The 24418-nt window shown below is 32.8% G+C and overlaps 2 protein-coding genes across 2 annotated transcripts; one reads left to right on the top strand and one right to left on the bottom strand.

The window, feature by feature from the left end:
- Positions 1-859: 859 nt before the first annotated feature.
- On the bottom strand, positions 860-3196 carry LOC131037203 (replication protein A 70 kDa DNA-binding subunit A-like). Its single transcript, XM_059212674.1, has 4 exons — positions 3152-3196; positions 2471-2748; positions 1633-2369; positions 860-1581 (listed from the first exon to the last, which is right to left on the bottom strand). The coding sequence occupies exons 1-4, from the start codon at positions 3194-3196 to the stop codon at positions 860-862; spliced, it is 1782 nt and encodes a 593-aa protein (XP_059068657.1).
- Positions 3197-14771: 11575 nt separating this feature from the next.
- LOC131073687 (uncharacterized) lies at positions 14772-15218 on the top strand. Its single transcript, XM_058010189.2, has one exon. It carries the CDS (start codon positions 14772-14774, stop codon positions 15216-15218), a length of 447 nt encoding a protein of 148 aa, XP_057866172.2.
- The last annotated feature ends 9200 nt before the right edge of the window (positions 15219-24418 follow it).

The following is a 24418-nucleotide window of genomic DNA, read 5'->3' as shown; positions in this document are numbered from 1 at the left end:
ACATAGAAATCTATAGGTATCTTTGTATATCGCGATACATAAATGGAGATATTTATCTTTATGCATGGCGGTAAATATTGGAGAGAACATATAAGGCAACAAACATTTACATAAATTGAATGAATACAAAGAAGAATATGAAAGCTATTGGAAGCTCAAAACTTGCATTTTATTTTACAGTTCAACATTAATGAGAAGCATAAGTGTGTCTGGACCAAGTATCAAAACGTATCTAAAAGGATTCAAAATATTACAATAAAAGAAAGAGACAGGTCAACAAAATGCTTTGAATATATAATAACAATAAACATATAACAACATTGTACAAGATATTGACATTGCAGATTATAATTTGAAATGGGCAGGGAAAGCGTAGTGAAATAGTACAATATTGAAATCATGATTTTGAGATCAGGAAATGTGTTAAAACAACATAGGTTGGAGCTATTGGTTCTTGTTTTAATGTTTGCGTCAATGTGTAATCTGTATGGTTTGTTTCTTATCATATTTGTACAGCATAGTATAAATATAGTTATAAAAAATAAGTGTTTTTGGAAAACATGGTTGTTCAATAATTACATAACATAAAAAGGTACAAAAGGATCTAAGATAATAAGCTGGAAAGAAGGCAAACTGCATTTGATTTTTTTTTGTATGATTGGAAGCATGACAGAACAAAAGCAATGTCAAAAACCAAAAGTCCTAGGCAGCCCAAAAAACACTTTAGATAGTGTTGATATAGACAACGACCGATAATTTAGTTCTGTTTGTCAATGACCACTAAAAACTAGGAACAAGCTATATATTGTATGAAGATCAAAAGGCACATGGAAAGCATCACTATCCAATTGGTTTGGAACTATGCAGTTGTAGTCATCCGAGCAATCTCTGCAAGCAGAAGAGCACTTTCAGCCTGGTAATCAATTTTGGCAACTTTGGTTATCATTGCTTTGAGCCTGGGTTCTGAATTGTACATGTCTGTTGTAATAGAGAGTGTGAAAACAAAGGAAGACAAAAGGACATGCTTGATAATGGACTGAGGGGTTTTTTGTGTAGTCAAATCGTACTGCAGCATGTAAAGCTCCTTGGCAGATATTTGCAGTATATTTGTGCCAACCTCATCAAAGGCAGTAGCCCAAAGAGCTCTTGTATGATCTTGGAGCTTCATCTGCAATAAGTATTTGTAATTGCATTCTGGCACAGCAGTTTGACATCTTGAACAAAACCATTGATTATCACTTTGTTGGGTGCATTTCTTTTTACATTCTTTTCCATTAAATTTCAAAGGGCAGGCTGGATAGCAAAAAGAATCAGTTTTAATGATTCTCACAACAGCCCTAATAGTACTTTCAACTGTTTCAGAGAGAACACTTGTACGCTCTAAAACAGCTGTGATTGTCATCCTACTGTATTGTGAGTTAAGCTGGCCAGCAACACATGATAGCGGTAAAAGGGCATCTGAAATCTTTCCTCTTGACATAAGTGTCTCTATTTCAGGTATAGAAGGGTTTATATTTAGGGTTGTTGCTGTGGTTGTGTTGACCACCTTTCCATTGAAATAACCAACATGAGCATTTCTGACTGCAAGGACAACAGCTGTTTAGGTTGTGTGCATGCTCTTCAAATCTTCACCTAGCCCTTGCCATGTTTCTCCCCATAAGTTAACATCGATAGTAAAAGTTGAGGCATCATTTATTTTTACAATTCTCTTTGTTACTTCGCTTCCATCCTTCTTGCGAATTAATGAGGGTTCTCCAACAGCAACTACAATACCAATAACATCAACTAAAGTGTTGTTGGTGCAGTATGTAATTTCATTGATTGGTGTGAATTGAGAATTATTTGCTTCACATTCAACAACATCATCACAACGCTTCAATATTGAATTGTTGTCCAAAGTTATCTCAAGATGGTTGTTAAGCTTATTCCATTTAGTGTTAGCTTCTTTAACGCAACCTTTTGACACAGTATAATATGTTCCTGGTTCAACCCTATGATAATGCATTTCTGCTACATCGCCAAAGCAAGTTATTCTAATTTCAGTACCTTCACTATCTATCATGTCAAAGCTAAATACTTGGCCAGTGGACTTTGGTGTACTGTATTGATGCATCTTCCTCTTGTTTGTCACACGCCCCTTTATTGTCCATTTATTTTGGAAGGGGTTCAAGGCTTTAATCGAGCTGATATTAACAGAAGATTCGTGCTGCACAGGTGGGAGGTGAATTCCAAATTTAAGGGATCGTCTAGTTGTGGCAGGTGTGTCTCGACCCAACATTTGTTGTTCTTGCTCTTTAAACAGATATCTAGGTTTCCCAAGCAATGGAGAATTGGTAAATTTGACAGCAAGGCTGAATATTATTATAGTCCTGTAAAATGAGCAAAATAAGAGGTTGAATAATCTGGATAGTGTGGAAAGGGGGATTTGAAAAGGCAAGAACAAACCAACATAACATATAGAGGGCCATACCTTGAGTTCCAAACATTTCTACAAGCATAGGCTGTCAATGATAGGATAGTGCCAATCTTTAATGTCTCTGAAAGCAGCAAACCACTATACTCAGGTGGGAGGATCGCCAATTGCATGTGTGTGGCATCAGACAAAACAACCTTATACCGGGCATTGTCATTTTCATCGTCTATCAATTTTTCAAAAGACAAAAGCTGAAGCAGTGGAGAGGGGACATCATCCCCAGCGTTGATGCAGAGCAGTGCATGTGGGGTCAATTGTAGATGTTGTTCCACTTCCTACAAGGATAATAGAAGACAACCAAATAGATACACAAGGTCATGTACATTCATACGCATTGGCATGGGCACGACAGCCCTTTTTCTTTTTAAGCTTCCAATTTGTATTACTAGCTATGTGTGTTTTTGTTTACAGGTGTTTTTTTTGTGTGCATGGACAGATTATAGATTGATGTATTGAAGCATACAAATGCACAAGGACAATGTAGAGAACATCTGTTTCAATTTATTTATATATATAAATACGTAAACAGATGCAAAAAAATAGTTCAAGTAGCGACATATGTTGGTATATGCACTTGCATTGATGGATGAGAAGTCTACGGAAAACTAAAGAACAAATAGAGATATAATCTTTGTAAATAATATGAATAAGAGAAAACAAATGTATAAACAAGCTCACCGAAGTTTCTGTAGAAGGTTGTTGCGAGGCAGCAGGAGAGGCCATCGAAGATGACATGGTGGCCACTGTGTTTGAGAGATGAGGAATGGGGTTTTGAACGGTGAAATAGTGAGTCTATGTCACAACAATAAAAACAAGTGAATATATTTTAACGGTAAGCACAACTCATATTGCACTTGGGATCAAGAGAAAATCTTCAGTCCAACGAGATCGCAATGAAATTTCAAAGTTACAATCAGCAATGTATATGTATAGTTAGAATACAAGCACTTATCAAGAATACTTGGAATATCTTTGTCTGCTTTCAAAGAGTTTTAGTGAAAGGAAAAATAGAAAACGCTCTAATCAGTGATAAAACAAGTGCTGCATAGATACAATAAATGCTTTTTAGACTCCAGTAAATTTCTAATTACTTATATATGCACAAATGTTCAATATTTAGGTTTAGTTGACTACATCCGTGTTGGTTATTTTGTGATTTATTTATGATACATTAGTATAGCATATTTGTCTTAAGTGTGTTTTTTGATTTGGTGAATTCTCTAAATATGCGTGAAAAAAACAATTATATTCCGACGTGACAAGCTACATTAGATGGAATTAATGAAATAGAATGAATTTTGTATTTGGTTTTGCGAGCTATTTAAGGCTATACATTAAATGCGAACAAAGTTAAATTTATTTCATAGCTTCCTAAATGTACGATGTTTAGAGTATTTAGTTGGAGGGCCAGTTTCATAGCGGTTGATGGGTATAATTAATTCACAAATCTTAAGACATGCTATGCTGTCCGAATTTAAAATTAAATGGTCAATAAATGCGTCTTTTGATATTTTGTATTTTTTTTTTCACTGGAAGACATACGGTTCAACACTACAGAGGTCTAAGTGGCAAATCCTAAAACTCTTAATTCCTTGTCCATTCTTCTTCTATAGAAATATTCCTTCATGCTTTAACTTAAGCAGATTTTCACAATTTAAAACCTGCAATCTTCGGAGTTATGGCCATTTCTAAGAAGGAAAAGAAAATGGAAGTTTACGAGAACTTGGAGAAGATTGAGCAATTGGAGAAGGAACTTATGATAAGGTATACAAAGTGAAGGACATTAACACAGGTCAGTTTTTTGCGCTTAAGAAGCTCAAGATCGAGAATAATGATGAGGGAGTTTCTGTCAGCACACTAAGGGAGATATCACTCTTAAGGGCACTTTCTAATAGCTGTTACATTGTAAGGTAAGAAATGTATACACCACCTCAATGTAAACTGTCAATTTGCAAAAAAAAAATACACAAATATTTCAAAAAAAATTGTGTATGAGCTTTGGGTTTCACAAACAATGAATTGACTCTGCATTGGATGTTTTATCAGATTGGTTTCTCGCAAGCTTTACTTTTTTAGGTGAGAGGGGCGTAACCGACTTGAATAACCATTAAAAAGCTTATGTTAAAACAATGTAGAAGAATTGAAATATGATGTCATCTTACCATCTTAGTGACCCATTATCATGTTTAAGTTCTGTGGTACTGAGTGTTTCTCTAAAATTTAGTGAGCTTAACAGTCATAAGTATCAAGATAACCATCGTCAAACAAAATAAAATAATAATCAAACTACAAGAAAATTGGCATAGAAGTTAAACCACAGGGCAATAGTGGCGGATTTAGCCATTGATAAAACCGTAAGAACAAAGGTATCTGCAAGTTATGCAACTTCAAAAACATACTAAACATGCATGTTTTAAATTTGCCTCTTATACAGCGATGTTAAACAGAACTATATAGATTTTATTATCACAGTAGAGTATATTAATTTTTTGGGTGATAGAATAGTTCATGGAAGTCTGTTGCCTTCATGGAGACCCTGTATTAAAACTTGTTAATAACATTGGGGTACATCCCTGTTGGTTATTTTGTTGCAGTTTACAGAAGAGAAGATAACTGCACAATGCCATTTTGCTTGCTATGGTTAAAACCCATGTCGTATCACTGGGTGAAATTGCAGCAAACCTAAAGAAAACCCAAAAACATCGGTTTAATTCGCTCGTTTGCATTTTTATTTTGCTTTTTCCTGAATCTGAAACACTTAAATTATGTAGTAGTAATTATCAGACGTATTGCACTTTAGGGTTTGTAGTCACCAGATCTGGAAATCTGTAGCCCGCCATGTGCAACCGCCATACCAATCTTGAAGTTTACTAATTCTTTTTAGTCCTAAGGAGCTTTGAACTCAGCGATTTAAGCCCCACAGAAAGGAAGAAAGCTACAGATCTTCTTTAGTTATTCTCGCATGATTTTTCATAAATGATTTTTGTGAATGTTGAAAGAGTGTACCGTATGGCTTATACACAAGAAAAGGGTGGCCTTCGTGAGATCCAGGTGAATGATTTTTCCAGTTTATTTGCTTCACAATTTGGACCTTGTGGAATTTGTTTTGGAAAAATATTTGGAGACTGTAGATTGTGTGATTTATGTTGTTCAGTGGTTCAATAATCAAGACAAAAGTTGCCATAATCTTCAAATTTAAATCTGGTTCTGATAAATAGACTTTTGGGGTTTTAATTAATTCAACTTTACATGGCTGCCAGGGGAAAATGTCAACTCATATTAAGTTAATATTGGGAGACATGTTAAGAAGCTCACTATATAGGTTGTAGGCCTAAAGTCCTAATGGAGAAAGTGAAATTAGAGTGAGATTAGTCTCAAATCAATAGATTTACCAATACCTATCTAGTGGATTGATCTAGGTATATCATAGATTTTGATAATATAAATATGTAATCTTTAAATAATGTTAAGAAAGAAACATATTCGTGTATATAAAGATAGCTATGTAGTATGCATTGAATATAGGTTCATTATTTTTTTCTTTATGTGTATATATACAAATTTTACATCACAAGAACTAGTTGTTAGGTATTGTAACAATGTGATCAACCAATTTTAATGGTTCATAACTTGGACCAACACTTGCATAACCATTCCCTAAATAGAGAAAATTGTCTTATCAAGTCCTTTGTTTAGTTTAGCATTAGTCAAAATGGAGAGCTTGATTGATCCCCTAACAAGATGGGATTTCAAAGGTTGAAGTTTCTACTATACTATTGTCTAAGTTATCTTGAGTGGGAATATAGAATCAAGGCTATTCATGCATTTATACATAAAAATATTTAATTGTTATGGTTGTTTTTTATTTCATTAGATTTTTCATTATAAGAATATTTAATTATTTTGGTTGTTGTTTCATTGGATTTTTCATTAGAAACCTCAACTTTCTTTATTTTGGACTTAGGTCTAGATGTACGTGGTGTGTTCGTGTATGGACTTGGACTATCATTCTAATGTTTCTTAGTAAGCTTTGGATGGATTGAGATCTCTCTTTACCATTATGAATTCATCCAAAGCAACAGAAACATATTTCTTAGTTATGGGGAAGGAAATACATTCATCCTATGAAATCGTGGGTGTCTTAGAATCATGTTGTAGCCCAAGATCTCTTTCAAATACAAAGAACTCAATGAGTAAAATCTTATGACCAATAATGATAAGAATTACAATTTTTTCAAGTGTGGTAGCATTTAATTTAAAGTCTTATAGCCATTGTTTGAAGAATTTTTAAAGGGACTATGTTAACTGCAACCCTATCATCGATAAAAATCCATTTGATATTAAATACCCTCCGCTGATTGTTGAGTTAGTCTAGAGTGAAGACTTTATCATCTTCAAATATCAGTGACTAGTTTCCCCTAGAAGAAGTACACCACTAATTGGGATCCTTGTCTCTTGATTGATCAGAGATATTTCAAATACAATCAAGAGATTTATATAATTTCCATAATATAGACGTTAAATCCATAATCCCTAGCTTTATATTCCACATATTATAAAATATATTTAGATCCGTATTTATTTTATCTTAATATAATAATTTATTTTGGCGTAGAAGAGGGCAAACCATTATTTCACTGCTGCTGTAAATGTAATGATGCACTTTCTTCACAAAATTTATATAGTGCCAATCGTATTTCTCCACGGTTTTGTAAGGCAAATGAGCTGTTTAACAGAATGCCACAAAATCATCATATTTCTGCTATTTTCTACTGCCAAGAATCCAAACATCATTATTTTAGCACTGCAAACCTTTTTGGAAAACCCTAAAATGTCCCGCAATCATCGGTTTTTTCTTTATTGAAAACTCCTTTCAGTTTTCTATAAAACCGATTTCTTTTCTGACGTATTTCGAATCTTCTGCGAATGTCTGATCCTTCACCTTTGTATTAGCTACGCTGTATTGGTTTAGCCCTTTTGAAATAGACCAGATTTGTAACGATGGCCCCAGATGGTGACATGGATAAAATTGATGCAAATATTTCTGCATTGGGTAATGGAGGTTTAACGCAAAATTTGTCTGAGCCTAATGCAATGAAGACCCAATACAGTGCACGTATTGAGGACGGGTCTGAATCATCTAGGTCTTGTAGTTTTCAATTCTTTGTGTATAATAAAGATGGGCTTAATTTGAGTGTTGATTTGAATTCAAATCCATTGGACTGGATGAGAGCTTGTAGCAATGGAATAAGAGTTCCTCAGCATTTACACAGGTCCAAGCCCATGCCAATGAGTTCGGAGGGGGGGTCAACAAAGCGTCTGAAGGTTGTGGACCAGATGGGTTTCATGATAGGTCTTTGACTGAGCAGGTTGGGATTAGTACAATTGATGAATCTTTAAATATGAACCCTTCATAAAAAATAGACAAATCCAGGGCAAAATAAATACAGATTGACAGCGTCTGCTTCCTTGCATTATTTTGACAACAATTTAAAGCCTAAGAAATTAACAGCAAAAATCTAAAGTAGAAACATGGATAATGAACGTAGCGGCTTCCTTCAGTTATCTTAAATCGCGATGAAAATTGCTGAATACCTAAAAATACCTGAAAACTTGAATGGCGCAAGGAAAACCCTGGCAGAGTCGTTGTGGTTCTTCTTATGACGAAACAGTTCTTTCTGTTCACAATCTTCTCCTGGCAAAGAAAGCCCTCAGAAATTAACAAGAAAAATCTAAAGCAAAACATGGACAATGAACGTAGCGGCTTCCTTCAGTTATGTTAAATTGCGATGAAAATTGCTGAATACCTAAAAATACTTGAAAACTTGAATGGCACAAGGAAAACCTGGCAGAGTCGTTGTGGTTCTTCTTATGACGAAACAATTCTTTCTATTCACAATCTTCTCCTGGCAAAGAAAACCCTAATCACTTCAAGCAACAATAGCTTCAAAAACAATCACTTCCAAAATACTGCTTGCTATGGTTAAAACCCATGTCGTATCACTAGGTGAAATTGCAGCAAACCTAAAGAAAACCCAAAAACATCGGTTTAATTCGCTCTAAAATTCGGACGGAAAAACGCTTAGGGTTTTGTTTTTTGTTCGTTCTGCAAATCTTTGACATTCGAGAGTTTACAGTCGTTCAAACAGAACGTGAACTCAGCAAACCTAAAGAAAACCCAAAAACATCGGTTTAATTCGCTCTAAAATTCGGACGGAAAAAGGCTTAGGGTTTTGTTCCTTGTTCATTCTGCAAATCTTTGACATTCGAGAGTTTACAGTCATTCAAACACAACGTGAACTCACCTGCAAACTTGAAACAAATCTTCAGAGCTTCTGTCCTTTTCTCCTTTGATTCAGCAAACGTAAACAGGGCAAAGAAATCACCACCGTCTTGCAAAAACCGAAACAGGCAGCAAACATTACATGAGAAAACTCAAGAAAACAACAGGGAAAAAAACCAGGCTTAGATCCCACAAAGAAAAACATCTCACTCACCTGCAAACTGCAAAGAAGTGTCCAACAGAAGATTACGAACGCAGTAGTGGAGAAGGTAAAGCAACAGCTCGTTTAACGCAACGCTAGTTTCCAAAAAACCCTTCAAGTTTGCAACATGCGAAGTAATGTTTCCAACTGGCAGTAATAAATGGTAATTATAAATGTGTGTCCGGTCAAATAAATGTCATTGCCAAGCAAGTGACAACTTTCCGACAAGTGAACTATAAACCGCCTTTTTTCCCGATGCCTTTTCCGGATGGCTGACACTTTCCCGGCAAGGAAACCCCCATACAAAAAGCCTATCGGCTTAATAAGAGAATTGTTAAGAATGAATGCATTTCCAACCTTATAAGGTATATGGTAGTGCATATAGACCTTGTAAGTCATTGTCAACTTCTTTAAATATGAACTTCCTAAGAGATTTTACTAGACGAATATAACATGAAAGGATTGAAATATATAGACAGCCTTTAACATCACCATTAACATTAAACAACCCACAAAAGATAATTTATAAAATAATAAATTATGTTTTGTAAATAACTCAAATATATAATAAATATTTCTCTTAACTATTTATTAGAATATTGTTCAAACTTTGAAAGAAATAATAGATAAACTCGTGTGATTCGTGCGCTAGTTTATTTTGGCTAAACACGTGCTCCAATACATAGAGTAACATGGATGCTGAGCTTGCAAATTCATATATTAAGGGAAAGAATCGTACGTACTCACTCTGGGAACGTGGACTATAGTTAATGTGCATTTCTAATCATTTGCTATGCATATGTCACACTAAAAATATTGGTCCAAATTTTAAGGCATGGAATGCGGCGCTACTTGTATTTCTCTTGTCCCAAACTCTAATGAAAAAGTTGACCAAAGAAACAAGAGGATGCGAAAGTCTGATTAAATTTGTTTAATTTGGAATTAATGGCTAAAAAGAAGGGTCGCATAAATGACGACGACATTTTCACAATTCATTTGGAGACGCCGCGTGGTAGACAAAGACAGCGAAAGATTTTGGAGCAACGAATTTGATTTTAATCTACTACTATTAGGGGTGCAATTGATGGATTTATGTTATAAATAATCATATTGTCAATAAGATCTCAAGTATCACACGTTTAAAGATGAAAGAAGATTGTGTAATTGAAAAAAGATCAAAGAAGTGGTTTAGAAGTATCTAATGGATGAACTAGATTAAGTGTAATTATATTGCGATTCAATAGATTTTGAAGCACATCATCATTAGATTCTTGAATATTAGTGAGCTTCTTTTTTAAAAGGAAAAATAAAAGTATTATCCGCTTGATTCACATTTTGCTTCTCCTCATTTTACTCTTTGAAATATTTTTATTACTTTCAATACTTTTAAGGATAGAGATTATGTTTAGTTCATGATTCATATATAAAGGAATTACTTACAAGAAACTTAAATTTTCAAAATTCGAGTATAGTTATTATCAATTTATCATCCAAAAACAATTTTTATTCATTTTTTAAAAAGTGATCACTTTTTACCTCCTTTTATTCCCCCATTTCTATGCACATGCCCTTACATTAAAATTATGTAAAATATTATGATAAGTATAAATATTTCTTATTAAATTAAGTGGGGAAGGGCCTCAACCCATTATAGATTAAACACTAACCATCAAAACCAAAACTGGAACAACCTAAGACAGACAAAAAAATGGGGCAAATAACCAAATAGTAGAGCTAGAGTCAAACAGGTTACAACTTAATTTGAAATTGAACTTTGACATTGCTTATCAACCACCCTATCCTTATATGACTTTTTCTTACATTGGACAACTACCTAGGTTTTGAATGTCTTCACATCATCAAAATAAAATTTAATGAATGGTCGTCAAGTTGCATTATATACCTTAGTATTGTGTTCTCTTGAAATCTCAGTGCAGGTATGACAATTGAATCTTGTAGCAAAAGTCTTGCAATGGTAGTTTTTGTATCCTATCATTTTGGCACCAAGAACCTATCACAAAAAATGGTTATAGAAATAGGAACTTCATATTCATGACAATCAAAACTTTATGGTTTGGTTTAAGTAGAATAGTATTGAATATTAAGAATATTAATAATTATGGTAATTTCGAAGGTTGATGTTTTCCTGGTATGATATTTGAGTATTCAAAGTCTCAAATACTAACGGTTAGTTACTAAAAACTGATGAATTTTTTCTTGAGGTTGGTTGGTTGGAATGTGCAATGAAAGTAAGAATCACTCCTCTGCAGATTGTATGAAGATCTTTATAGACTGTTAATATTATAATACAGTAGAATGTAGGTTGTATATCTATTAATTGTGGAGATAAGGAGTTGACTGGTGTTTTGATGATGTCATTTGAGAAGCCTTAGTAAAGAAAAAGGTGATATGATAGGAGTATGTATGAAAATTTTGTATTCACTAGTATCAATTTTTGCATAATTTTTTTTTCCTATTCAATTTTGTGTTGTAGACAAAGGCAATATGATCAATGATTTGCAGTGAAACAGAGTAACCCCCTATAACTATTTTGAATTATATAAAGGGGTTGGTGCTCCTAAATTTGTAAGGGGTTAGTATTCCTAGGGTTGACGCCATGAAACTATAACTAGTGAGGCCCATAATAATGTTCTTATTCAAAGTGGTTTGTTTTACCCTTCAAGGGTTTTCCACTCATATATATTTTTTGTTAAGGTGTACATGTGTAATTCAACTGATTTATAGAGTGACATGTTCTTGTATGTTTATTGGGTGTTATGCAGTGATAAGATATATGTTTGTTTTTATTACTTGATAAGATTGTGCTTGCAAAAAGTACTTGTTTTATAGATCACTCATTCACCCCCCTTCCCACTCTTAATGATCTAAGTATTCTAATTTAGAATCTTCCTAAAAGGATATCAATAGCCTCATAGGCTTCATCACACCAATAATGAAAAGGAAGATAAGGAAACCTTACCCATTGACAAAATAATAATTGAATCTTTCAAAAGGTTGAAAGAAGAGACCCATTCTCACATGGAGAGGGGATGAGAATCCCACCTTCAAGGACCTTTATCAAGTATAGTCTACCTATCATCTGCAGAATCATAGCACACCACCAAAAAAAAATTCTAGGACAAGAGTAAAGCTCTATTTCACCCTCAACCAAAGGACACCGAACCTCCTAAAGCTAGTGGTGCAAATCAAGAAAAGAGGGCTAGAAACACAAAAAAATACAAACTAAGCCATTCTTGAAAAAAATATTCCTCACGATCCAGCACTACTTTCCTCAGAGGAATCATGGGAGTAGTATCAACACAAGGTGTTGGCATAACGCAACCCTTATTTTTCCTAGAAGTGGCAATCATAGCCCCAAAAGCAATATGAAGTGTTTTTGTAAGTAGATCTACATAGGAAGAATATTGACTAGAGATAGAGAACCGATGCAAAGTAGCGACACTCAACTTTGTAGGAGAGGCAAAGGGACCAAAAATCAAAGTGACAAGTTTAAGAGCCCCCAAAGAAGGAGCCCCAACCATAACCATTGCAAGACCAACATCAAGCTAAGAGAAAACTCTAGACTAGGTGATGAAAGATCCACCACCAAATCAAGTTGGGGTAGATCTACATTAGAGAACATCATCCTAGGGAGGGGCTAGAAGGAAGGATTTAAAAAATGCAGTGAGTGGAAAGGATCAGAAGACATCTCAGGAGTGTTGTTCAATACTAATATTGTAAGTATAAATGTTAAGAGACTTGAGAGATGAAAAGAGTTATGAGAAATTATAGAGATTTTTAAAATTATAAAATTTATGATGTAGGCATGTTAAAGAAGAAAAAATATTATTATTTAATTATTATAAATATTTATAATATATTTTTTTTGGTAAGCACCTACCATAATGGGGTAGTCCCTTTCATTGAAAACCAGAAAAGAGTACATCATACAACATCATACAAAATGTTTTCTTGAGCATGGTAGTTTATAAATATTTATAATATAAGTTGAAGTATTATAATAATTTTTCATAAAAGTATAATAGTTATCTTAAATTCTTAAAATATGAGAATGAGAAAAAATAAGAAAATAAGACAAGATAAGATAAAAAAGAAGACAAAAGTAAAGAAGATAGAAAAAAATCCAAGAATAAATGAAATACATTTTTTTAAAATGAAAAAATCAAAATATTGTTTAAATCTTAAAGACTATTACATTATAAATTTGATTTTTCATTACAACATACATGTAGACTAAGAAAGTATTAGTTAATTTATTTACAATATAATATAAAAATGACAAGCGCCTTGAATGTTTATTATTGACATTATGGTGATGTGACTAACAAGAATTTATATTATGATTATGTATATCTTTATGGTCTTATTGAGATTGATATATATTTAGACATTTGTCACATACACATAGGTGCGTGTGTGTGTCTTTATATTGATGGCTTAAATAGTTTTATTTGTTTTATTTATTATTGAGAGTGACCATAAAGTTTTAAATGGTTTTAATGCTCACTTCAAACATTAACATATTTTTCTTGTTGAAGTGATCAAAATATGATTCTTTGCTAGCATTTTTATATCTAAATATTCATCTCTTTCTCTAAGTGTTTTCTATCACTAAGCACTTATATCTCTCTCTCATATTTAATCGTGTAAGACCTTGTAAGGTCTATGCTTTGGGATTCACAAACATTTTTGTTAAGATCTATGAGTCATGAGAAATATGGAAAAGAGGGTGAATTTATCGAAATAATGAGTTTCCATCATATAGTTAATAAGAAGTGTTTATGTAAATGGCAAGTCTAGACATTTGATAATGCTTGTATATGCACCAATAGTGATAAAGGAGCCTATTTGAGGCTATAAATTTTCTACTATAGTGGGTTATAAGTTGTAGAAAGGTGCAAATGTGTAATATAATGAGAGCTCAATATATTCTAATCTATAAATATGTCCAATAGCGATCAACAAAACTTTACATGGCTATCATATTAGGAAAACAATTATAAATGAATGTATTGAAATTTTATAAGGTCTATGGTAGTGCATATAGGCTTTGAAATTCATCAACAATATGTCAATCAAAATTCATCAACAACATGTCAAGTTCTTTAGATATGAAACTCTTCAAAAAATTTACTAGATGGATATAGCATGGAAGAGATGAACTTAAACATCTCCAATAACATTAAACAACCTACCAAATACATTAAAATAACAAATTATCAGTTTGTAGTAAGCAGCTGAAATATATAATAAATATATTTCTTAATTATTTATTATTATTATTATTATTATTATTATTATTATTATATTGTTCAAACTTTGAAAGAAAAGAATAAATAAACTCATGTGATTCGTGAGCTAGTTTATGCTGATCCTTTGGATGGTGAATCACACTAAAAATATTCGTCGAAGTTTTAAGGCATGGAATGCTACTCTCCATTTCCTTTTTAGCTTGTATTTCTCTTATACAAACTCAAATGAAACAGTTGACCAAGGAAAAAACGCGAAAGGCGAGATAATGGAGAAGTCTGATTAAATTTGTTTAATATGGAATTAATGGCTGTAAAGAAGCTCCAAGGGACGCGGAAATGGCAAGGACATTTTCACAATTTCCGCGTGGTCGGCGAGGAAATTTTCTAATGGGCATCACCCTTTAAATACAGGATGATCACGTATACAATCTTCAATCCACTTGTTCTTTCTTTTCCCTTGTTTGCAAATCTGCTGATATCTGCAAAGTTTTCAATCTTGTTTTTCTTAGGCCAAGAACAAGTCATATATTCACCATAGCTATGGAGGTTATGAGAGCTGTATCTGTAGTTAAGCCCAATGCTTGTGGCTTGTTGAGCTTGAAGACCCAAAAGAAAAGAGTGAATTTGAGGAAAAAGTATATGGAGAGCTGCATCAAAGCATGGTATGGAGATTATGACTGTAATGAAGGGCCGAACTTGGTAGACCGAAATATGTCCGTTCTGAGAAGACGAATGTATGAGCTCAAGTTGCAGGAAAGCTTTTACATTCCACCCAAAGAATGGATGGAATGGGAGAAAAACATGCTTTCTGATTATTACTCCACTATTTCTCAAGCAACCGGAATTTTGCAGTCATGTTTAATGAGTACGAGGCCCAGCATCGCTTTGGCTACTTTGAGTTTGGTGTTAATGGGCATGGGCACCTCACTCAGTGTTGGCTTGCTTATGGCGTGGAGTAATGTGGATATGTTTCTCCACAATTTATGAAATTGGGTTTCTTTCTGTCAATGTGGTTATGAACTCTGGGGTACCAGATGTCTTATTTGTTGGATTTGTGTATATTAATGACTTGCAAAGAGCTTGCAATTAGCCAAAGATTGTATTTTTCTTAAAAACTCATTAAAAACAATAAATTTGGATTTTTTTTTCTTGCTTTCTCTTCTTATTAGAATAATTATTTTCTTTCCAAAGATTACCCTTTTTTTAATAATATTTCAGAATTTTTTATATTATTATTTATTTTCATTTTAAAAGTGGTAGCATTTCATTTAGTATTTGTCGTATAGCCTGAGTTGGTCTAGTGGTGGAGAACTTGTGCTCTTGAAAGATAGGTCACAAGTTCAAATTCCACAAGGAGGTAAGGTATGTATGCCTTGTTTGTAGTGCAGTTAGGTACCTCTCACAAGGAGTACGAGGTACAATGTAATTAGTTTTTAGTTTTAGGATAGAGCATTAATATTGATTTCTTGTCAAGTCTTGATTGACCTATCCTGGAAAATGATAGTATTGGGATGTAAATTGTATATATATTTTGTGCAAACTTAGTTCATCTATATGGAGAAATTTCATATCTGAGCATCACTTTCACATTGTGCATATCTATCTTGTAGTTCATGGATTTGATTTGGTGAATTGTAAACTTTTGATGTTGATATTTTTGTACACCTTGGTCTAACTATTTCATCAATCTTGAATTAAAAGGTCTACCAAGGTCATCATTGTTTGTTTTCTAAGGCTTTAGAGCCCTAGGTCATGTTTCTAAAAGCTTTAACGGAAAAGGTCATAGCTGCCAATGAATGAAAAATACAAATTAAACTTCAATATCGCACTAAGTCCCATATCTAGGGAGGGAAAACTTGAGCTTTGTCTTCTTTTGAAAGATTTGATTTCTTATCCATATTTCATTAGAAATCCTCTAGTAAATCTAATTTGTTGGTATTGAAGGAGTCCCCATGTTTGGCATGGAAGCATCACCTTTCTATCTTGGTATCATTCACATTTTAAGATCTAGAAAAATATTTGACATTAGCTTGGTATTGGAGGAGTTTTAGTTGTTCATAATTTTAACGCATGTTGCAAGGTTTATATATTTTTCTTATATATTTTTCTAGGTATATCTTGAAACATCTCTTGTGTTTTCAATAATTTTGATCATTGTTGAATCTCTTCAGAAGCTTGCCCAAAGTTTATAGTTGTAAAGTTTAGTTCAATATTTACAAGTTTAATGAAATCCTAGACCAAACTAGTGTAGGATAAGTCTCTTTGAAGTTTAAAATTCAAGTCATCTATATTTTGAGTGTTTATGAAAGCCTATATGTATCATTTATAATACAAGAAAAACCGAAATCCAATTTAGTTGTGAAGACTATAGTATTTTGTGTTATCTTGAACATTAATGTTAACAATTTTATTTCAAATGACTACTTTTGGTTACCTATGTTATCGAAAATCTCATTAAAACATGCAAGAGATTGTATGGTGTTTGGTTAACCAATTTGGAAGATATATTAAGAATCCATGGATAGTTTTATAAGAAGGGAATGATGATTCATTCTATATATTATGAAAATTATATCCATGTAATGCTAGTTTTATCTTAAAACATAAAAAATATCTATTTTTTATCCCATTCAGTATTGGAAGCCCTAACAACCTATGTATGCATGATAATAATGGTTTTAAGTGTTTCAAGGGTATGGTGGTAGTCTTAAATTAGGCATGAAAGTGTTTAATATTGAAGAGAACAAACAATGATTATGTCTCTAGGAGCTTATCAATAGTGATAAAGGTTGATAATAGTACATAGTCAAAAAATTATAAAGGGATATATAAGACAATGTTTTAAGTGTATGGAAAATTGAATAACAGTACAAAGAACTTGTTCAAATTTCACTTGATAGAAATTAAACAATGACGACAATGAATCAACATGAAATGATAGTTTAAAATTTACAACCAGACTCCACACAATTTTTAAAAGACGTGTATTCATAATACTATCTATGAAGATTACAAAGTATTCATGTTAAGGGTTTTGAATGATGATATTTGAAGTACATGATATTATTCAATGATAATAAGGTATCAAGATTATATTTTACAATGCTTAGGAGGATATTTGTACCATATACATGTATGACAATTCATAAGAGGTCAGTGATCAATTAGTAGGTTACAAGGCTATAAGACCTATAAAAAGGAAAAAGAAATGATATAGGTCTTGAAACAAAAATAAAGAAACTAACTCATGTTTTTTATTAAAGGGATCAAGCAGGTTTTGAAGGGAACCAAAACCCTATTTACATGAAGATACCATTAGATAACCATTAGTATACCATTAGCAAATAGGTAGCTAATTCGCACAAAACCTAAAACATAACACAACACAACAAAACAAGAAAAAACAACTAAGTCAAATTATTTAGAGCTTCTACTACTTCCACTTCAAGATAAGAAAGTTTCATGAGCAACTTTTTCATATCTCTCACATCTTGCACCACTTAATCCACCATCTTCTTATTGCTCGCCCTAGTATGAGTACAAGGGCCTCTACCCTCCTCCTGAGTAGCCTACTTTCCTTTCTCAATAGCATCAATTTAAATGAAGGAAAAATTAAATTTTTTACCCCTCTCAAACTTCTCTGTCATAACTCTAACAGTCTCTACACTAGACTTCATAACCTTGTACCTGAAGTTGACTAGGATAATTAAATTATCATTGATCCTTTTATACTTTGACTCAAATCTCATGATTATCCCTTTGAAATCTTCCTTCATGTGTTCTATATCCTTAATTATTTTTGATAGAGAAACAACTATGTTACTTCCTTCTCCAATCAATTCGAATTGGGTCCTTCAAGTTACCTAGTTTATTCTTGACCCCACGGATAGAAACATTAATCTCATTAATCTCATGAAATAAAAACTTTTGCATTCAAAAATTATTAACAAAAACGTTCATAGCCACTATAAGGAGGTCTCAAGGGTGCTCTTTATCAAGATTTAACATGGGGAAGTCATGGTTTAGGTCATGATGGAAAGGGGGTCTCCCATCACAGCCTATCTCAAGATGAGATTACTCTAAAACCCTCAAACCCTTCTGATTGCCCACCTTAAGGGAAGAATCCAAAGAAGAATCTCTATTAGCACCATCATTATTTTTCCTTTTCTTAATACATGTCCCCTCTTCACCTTCATAAAAACTATCTTGTGAAAATAAAACAAGGGAAGCCTTTCTACCTTGAAGGTTTCTTTCACAAGCCTTCTTCCCCTTATCCTCTTCCCATCCCTCATCAAAATCATCCAACTCCTCAGTATTCCATCCACTACCATCGAAGAAAGGGGAATCATTACCTTCTGGATCAGAACAATCCCCATCTTTAATAGATTTACCTTTCCCCAAGGAATTTTTTTAAATGCTCCATTAATCGTGAGATCAAATCGTCATGCAGAGTTAGGTTTTCTTGATCCTTTTTATGTACCCTAATGCCCAATCTAAAGAAGATAGCAGGAAAAAAGGGAAAAAAAACCCTATCCTTATGCCTAAAATGATTGAGGAGAGAAAAATGATAGTTATACACAAGCGAGTAGCGACCATCGAGAATAAAGACTTGCATAATTACCTTTAGGACTTCAAACCACAAGGGTTAGAGATTTAATCTTGTAACTACCTCTGTACTTGACTAGCCACTTGCCCTCTTTACCCTTGATCAAATTCTGGACCTCTTCATCAGCAAGCTTTATGTCTTTAAAAAACTTCTTCCCCTCTATGCTCAGCCTAGTAACTTCAACAATGAGCTCCTCTATCAGTTTAAAATTATGCCCATAAACTGTAACCTGTCCTTTCTGGCACCCTTTAGCAAAAACCCTAGAAAGATTATGATTACAGCCATGAAGCCTTTCAAGGTAAGACGTAACCCTGCTTCTCTCCAAAATTCTCCATATAGTGTTGTTTTTCTTGATTTTCTCACAATTCAGGGGCTCAAGTCTATTCCTATCTCCGCCCATAGCTCAACACCACTACGAAAAAAAAGAGGGATGCTCTAAGATCCCTAGAACTAGAAGTATCGAGAAATAGGGGACCCTCAAATAAACCCCTCTCTCTTGATGAGGACCAAAAAAATGCCCATAAAACATGCCAACAACAAGGCAAACACAAAAAACACAACTCTAGTCATCATGAAATAGTAGGGGATTAATAGTTCTTATGTGGATCCTATCATAGACCACCAAATCATCACTTCATCCCCATTCAAGTTTATGATTACTAGAAACACCCATATTGGTCAATAGGTAAGAAACTAACTCATGTTGTTGATATGTGTGTAATATTGATAAGTGGTAAAGTAAATCCGAGACCTTAATTAGATTATGTAAACAAATCAGACATTGGAGGTTAATCTTTAAGTTTAAAATAGTGAGTATATGAGAATCTTGAAATGAAAATGAATCCTTGAAAATGGCAACACATTCAAAGAAAAGATAGTCATAAAAAACATATCATCACTATTCAAAATAAATAAGTGGGTCAAGAAGAAAAAGAGATGAGTCCAAATATACCTACATAATAAAAAATGAAGGATAGGAAAATCAAGTAGGAATAAAAATGAACAAAGAATATCATCATTCCTTGAATGTATTGAACAATAATATACCCTAAATAGCCATTTCTCTGTAATAGCCATAAATACTATTATGGACAACATAATAATGCCATTTAAGTCATTGTTGGAATTTGGTGATAGTAAATGGTGTCAACAAATAATATAGGAACTATAACAATGAAAATAAAATACATGAAACTATTCTACAAAAGGAACAATCTAACAAATGTTTCTATGCTATTTAACATATATGACTAGAGACCAATGAGTATTGTTATTCATCATGAGAAAAATTAGTGTTTCATGGAAGAGGGTATTGAATTTCTAGTCTATAAACCCTATGAGATATATTATCAAAGAGATTATATGATCAAGCATGCTAACAGTCTACAAATGATAGTCCTTTTAGGGACAACTTAATGAGTGATGCATGACCAACATGAAAGCATGATTAGATTTATATCTACAAGTATCCAATGTGGTGGAGAAGTTAAAAATGATAAAGAAATTTATTAGCATTTATTTAAGGTTTGTGATGCAGGGAAGACTTAAATTTCAATGTCCAAAAAGATACCTTTTCCTTCAAACTCATTCAAAACATTTCCTATTTGTGCACAAGTGGTAGTAAAAAGGTAGTAAAGCTCAATTGAGAAGATAAAGGAGTGGTTTGGAGTAATTTAGGCACCTACTATAACATAAGTTTGATCATTATGCAAGAATTGAGGAGGTTGTGGAGCAAATATAAAAATGTATGAAAAGAAGAAAGATGTTAAAAGTGCAAGCATCTAATCTCATCCAATGCCAACTTGGAGTATTTCTAGTAGTCAAACAAGAAATTTGACCTCCCAAGCGCCCAAGAAAGTTAAGTTACTAACTCTCAAAGTAGAAATATGTCTTATTCCAAGGATATGTTCCCTAATTTCTCTCTTGTTGGTTTGATAGGAAAAAATGTATGCCTAGTAAAGGAAAATTATTATTGTCTTACAAGGAAGAACTTCATTGTAAATTATTATTATCATCTATCAAGCTTTTTAGCTCATTTGAGATAAAATTTTGTAGCAAACTTGTACTTAGTTTTAAAATACCACTTGATCAATAAAATGCATATTTTTCCCTACTCATAGTTTATTTCTATGCATGTCATGGATGATTGATTCTCTCATTTTTCTTGATTAATGTAAATTATGCACTAGTGATCTTTCTACATTTGACAGTTTTTATTTCCATTAAAATTTCATGTTTAATATCAACTATAATTGATAGATCCCTCCTAAATAATATCATAAACTTCAAAACCTCTCCATGAAACATTTATATAAAAATGTCAAAACTTGATTTATACATAAGCAGTTAGCCTTTTGATCATATTATGTGTACTAGAGCAAATATTGGTCAGTAAAACTGTTTGGTGTATCACCTCCTTTTCACACTTAGTTTTCTATTTCAAGATTATTTTTATCCCTTTTACATATAAACATTAGAATGATAGGTTATTTTGTCTCCTAGAAGTTATCTCAAATAGAGAACAGGTTGTAAAATTGGAGGTTTGCCTTTAAATAACAAGGTCCCACACCTTGAGTCCATTCCAATTCTTTACTAAATGTTTGAATTAGGTTCAATAAGGGTGTGCATCCTAGTGATAACAATTTCTACCATGTCCATGTGAACACACATCAAAAACAAAACATAAAGTTCATATTTGAATTCAACGAGATGGTTTTACATTGATTTCAAAATGGCTTTATAAAGCCTTATTTTCCAGCACACAACTAACATACGAGAATAAATTTTCAACAAATAACTCTTATCAACTAAATATTTATTTATTAACCTATCTAAAACTAACTATAAATGTAATATGTTCCAATATTCTCCCCTTATTCCAAACAAAAGTGGAATATTCCAAGGGTTGAACACAACCCTTCTAGAGACTTTAATGACATGCCTTTACCAATCCTGCTCAATCACCCAAGAAACGCAAAACTAATTACATCAGTGGACCTCCTATCTATAGAACCTACAACCACCTACACAACATGAAAGAACATAAAGTGTTTCCAACCTCCTTGCACAATGAGACACATTTCCTCCAAAATTCCACATCTCCTCTGAGTGTGTCTAATGCCTCCTCTAGTGTTGCACATGAGACGCCTTTCCTCCAAAACTCCATATCTCCTCTAAGTGTGTCTAATGCATCCTCAAATGTAGTGGAGATAATCTCTCCCTCTTTCTCTCTCCCCTGATTTATTTCTCCATCTCTATCACTCTATATGTCTCTCTATCTCTCTCCCTCTCTCTATATATCTTCTTGTGTTGTTATCTCTTTATCACTTTATCTCTATTAATATTTCCCTCTATATCTTCCTCTTCCTCTATACCTCTCTTCCTCTCTGTCTATATATTTATCTCTTCCATCTCTATCTATCCATCTATCCTCTCTCTTTATCTTTCCTTCTCCTCCATCTCCATCTCCATCTCTATCTTCAGGTCTCAATATATATCTCCAATATCTCTTTACACCTATCTCTCTAGCTCTTCCCCCCTCTATCTCTCCCTCTTTCTATCCATATCTCTATCCCTCTCTCCATATTGCAAAAATAACATGAGCTTATTGGTAGTGGAGTCTCATTATCTTCTAGATTTAGAAGTTTTGTTTAGATCATGTTCAGAAGGATGCATAGTCTATTTGAAGTTATCACTTCTCAATTGAGACCTTTGTTACACAAAATATATCATTTGTTAAATGGTCTACCAATTGAACTCATGTACTACATAAATATATACAACTAACAGACCAATTTTTTCCCTAATTAATCTTCCTCAACTTTTCCACGTACCCATTACACACTAGAGTGTAATAGCTAGTCTATGTAAACCCTTGTATGCTATGGCGATCGGTTATGGCATTATATGCGACTTAAGAGATTGAACATGGCATCACATGGCAGGCAGGTAACCAAGAATCTCACCTAAATCTAATGTAAGCTTAAAATAGTCAGTTTTTTCAGTTGACTATGACAAGATGGTCTCAAAGTAATTATTTGTCTTCACACATTCCCAATGCACATGACCGAAGGCTATTTAAAATTAACATCGTCCAAAATTGAAGGCACTCTCCCTCTCCAAAATATGCATTCTGATTATTACTCCACTATTTCTCAGGTAACCGGGATTTTGCAGTGGTGTTTAATGAGTACTAGGCCCACCGTTGCGTAGGCACCTCACTCAGTGTTGATTTGCTTATGGCGTGGAGTAATGTGGATATGTTTCTCCACAATTTATCATAAGAGCAAAAAGTCTATTAGGATAAGGAAACACACAAATTCTTTTATTATTTATCCAGAATTCAACAGGTTTAAAGGCGCTTGGGCCACTATGCTAGGTTCTTATGTAGTTGTCCTTTTTTCCTTTACTTCAAACTTAATTTATTGATTATTATTTGCAAATTCAAATACATAAAAGCATGCTTTTATGATTTTTTATATTAATCATTTATCAAACAACATTTTTATTTTATTTTAAATCTATTTTCTATGTTATCAATAATTGAACTTAATTATAATTGTGAAAACAATCTTACAGATTTGACATTTAAAATATCTTATAACCATCAAAACTCAACCTTTATCTTCCCAACAAATAGAATCTAAACATTATTTTTTTCTTTTTTCTTTTCACAAACTGATCTTCTAAACACCATCTTCAAATAAATATTTACAAACATTAAATACAATTTTTTTTTTTGTTTTGAACAATATTCTATTCTTTTAAAATAGACAACTCTCTATTATTTCATGAAAATATATTAATGCTTTTCTATACTTTTCTACTATACAACTCTTTCTTTGCAAAGCTCTCCCTTTTGGTTCCTTGCAAAACTTTCAGTAACGTGTGTCTTAATTCCTTCTTAAATATTCATTTAAAACAATAAATATGTCTTTATTTTGATTCATGTATAATTTGTATCATATTATTATCTACAGCTATTTTATATTTATCTTGTTATATAACTCTTGCAAGTTCTTTGGTATTTCTCAATTATGTGTTATTTTTCTTTCCCTTTTAATGAGAGTAATCATTTTCTTCTTTGACTATTTCTCTATGTGAACTTATTCTCTTTACAAATATTATTATCTCTTTAATAATCTTTTAGAATTTCTATATTATTATTTCTTCCATTTTTAAAATTGTTAACATTATATTTAATGTCTCTCATTTCTATACAAATTTATCTTCTTCTGATAACTATTATGAACTTTCTTTAGATCTTCTCTATATTTTGAAAACTCTATTGTTCCTTTCCTTAGTAATATTAATGATTACATTTCTATCTTCCTCTTATTTACAAAACACTTGACACAATAGAAATCATCTAGATTTCTTTTACTATTATTTAATTCTAGTAATGTTTGCTTAGTTCCTAGCATAAAGTATATTAGGATAAGAACAAACACAAAAATTGAAATTACTATTTTTTTCTGGATGTTAAAAGCCTCCAAATGGCTTGGACCATTTGCATAGGCTCCGTTGTAGTCTTCATTTTTCCCTCTATTCCAATCTTAAGTTATTGATCATCATTTATGCA

Source organism: Cryptomeria japonica, chromosome 2 (genome assembly GCF_030272615.1).
Source record: "Cryptomeria japonica chromosome 2, Sugi_1.0, whole genome shotgun sequence".
Taxonomy (NCBI): domain Eukaryota; kingdom Viridiplantae; phylum Streptophyta; class Pinopsida; order Cupressales; family Cupressaceae; genus Cryptomeria; species Cryptomeria japonica.
Note: the sequence above shows the minus strand (reverse complement) of the source record. Positions and strands in the feature narration are given on the sequence as shown.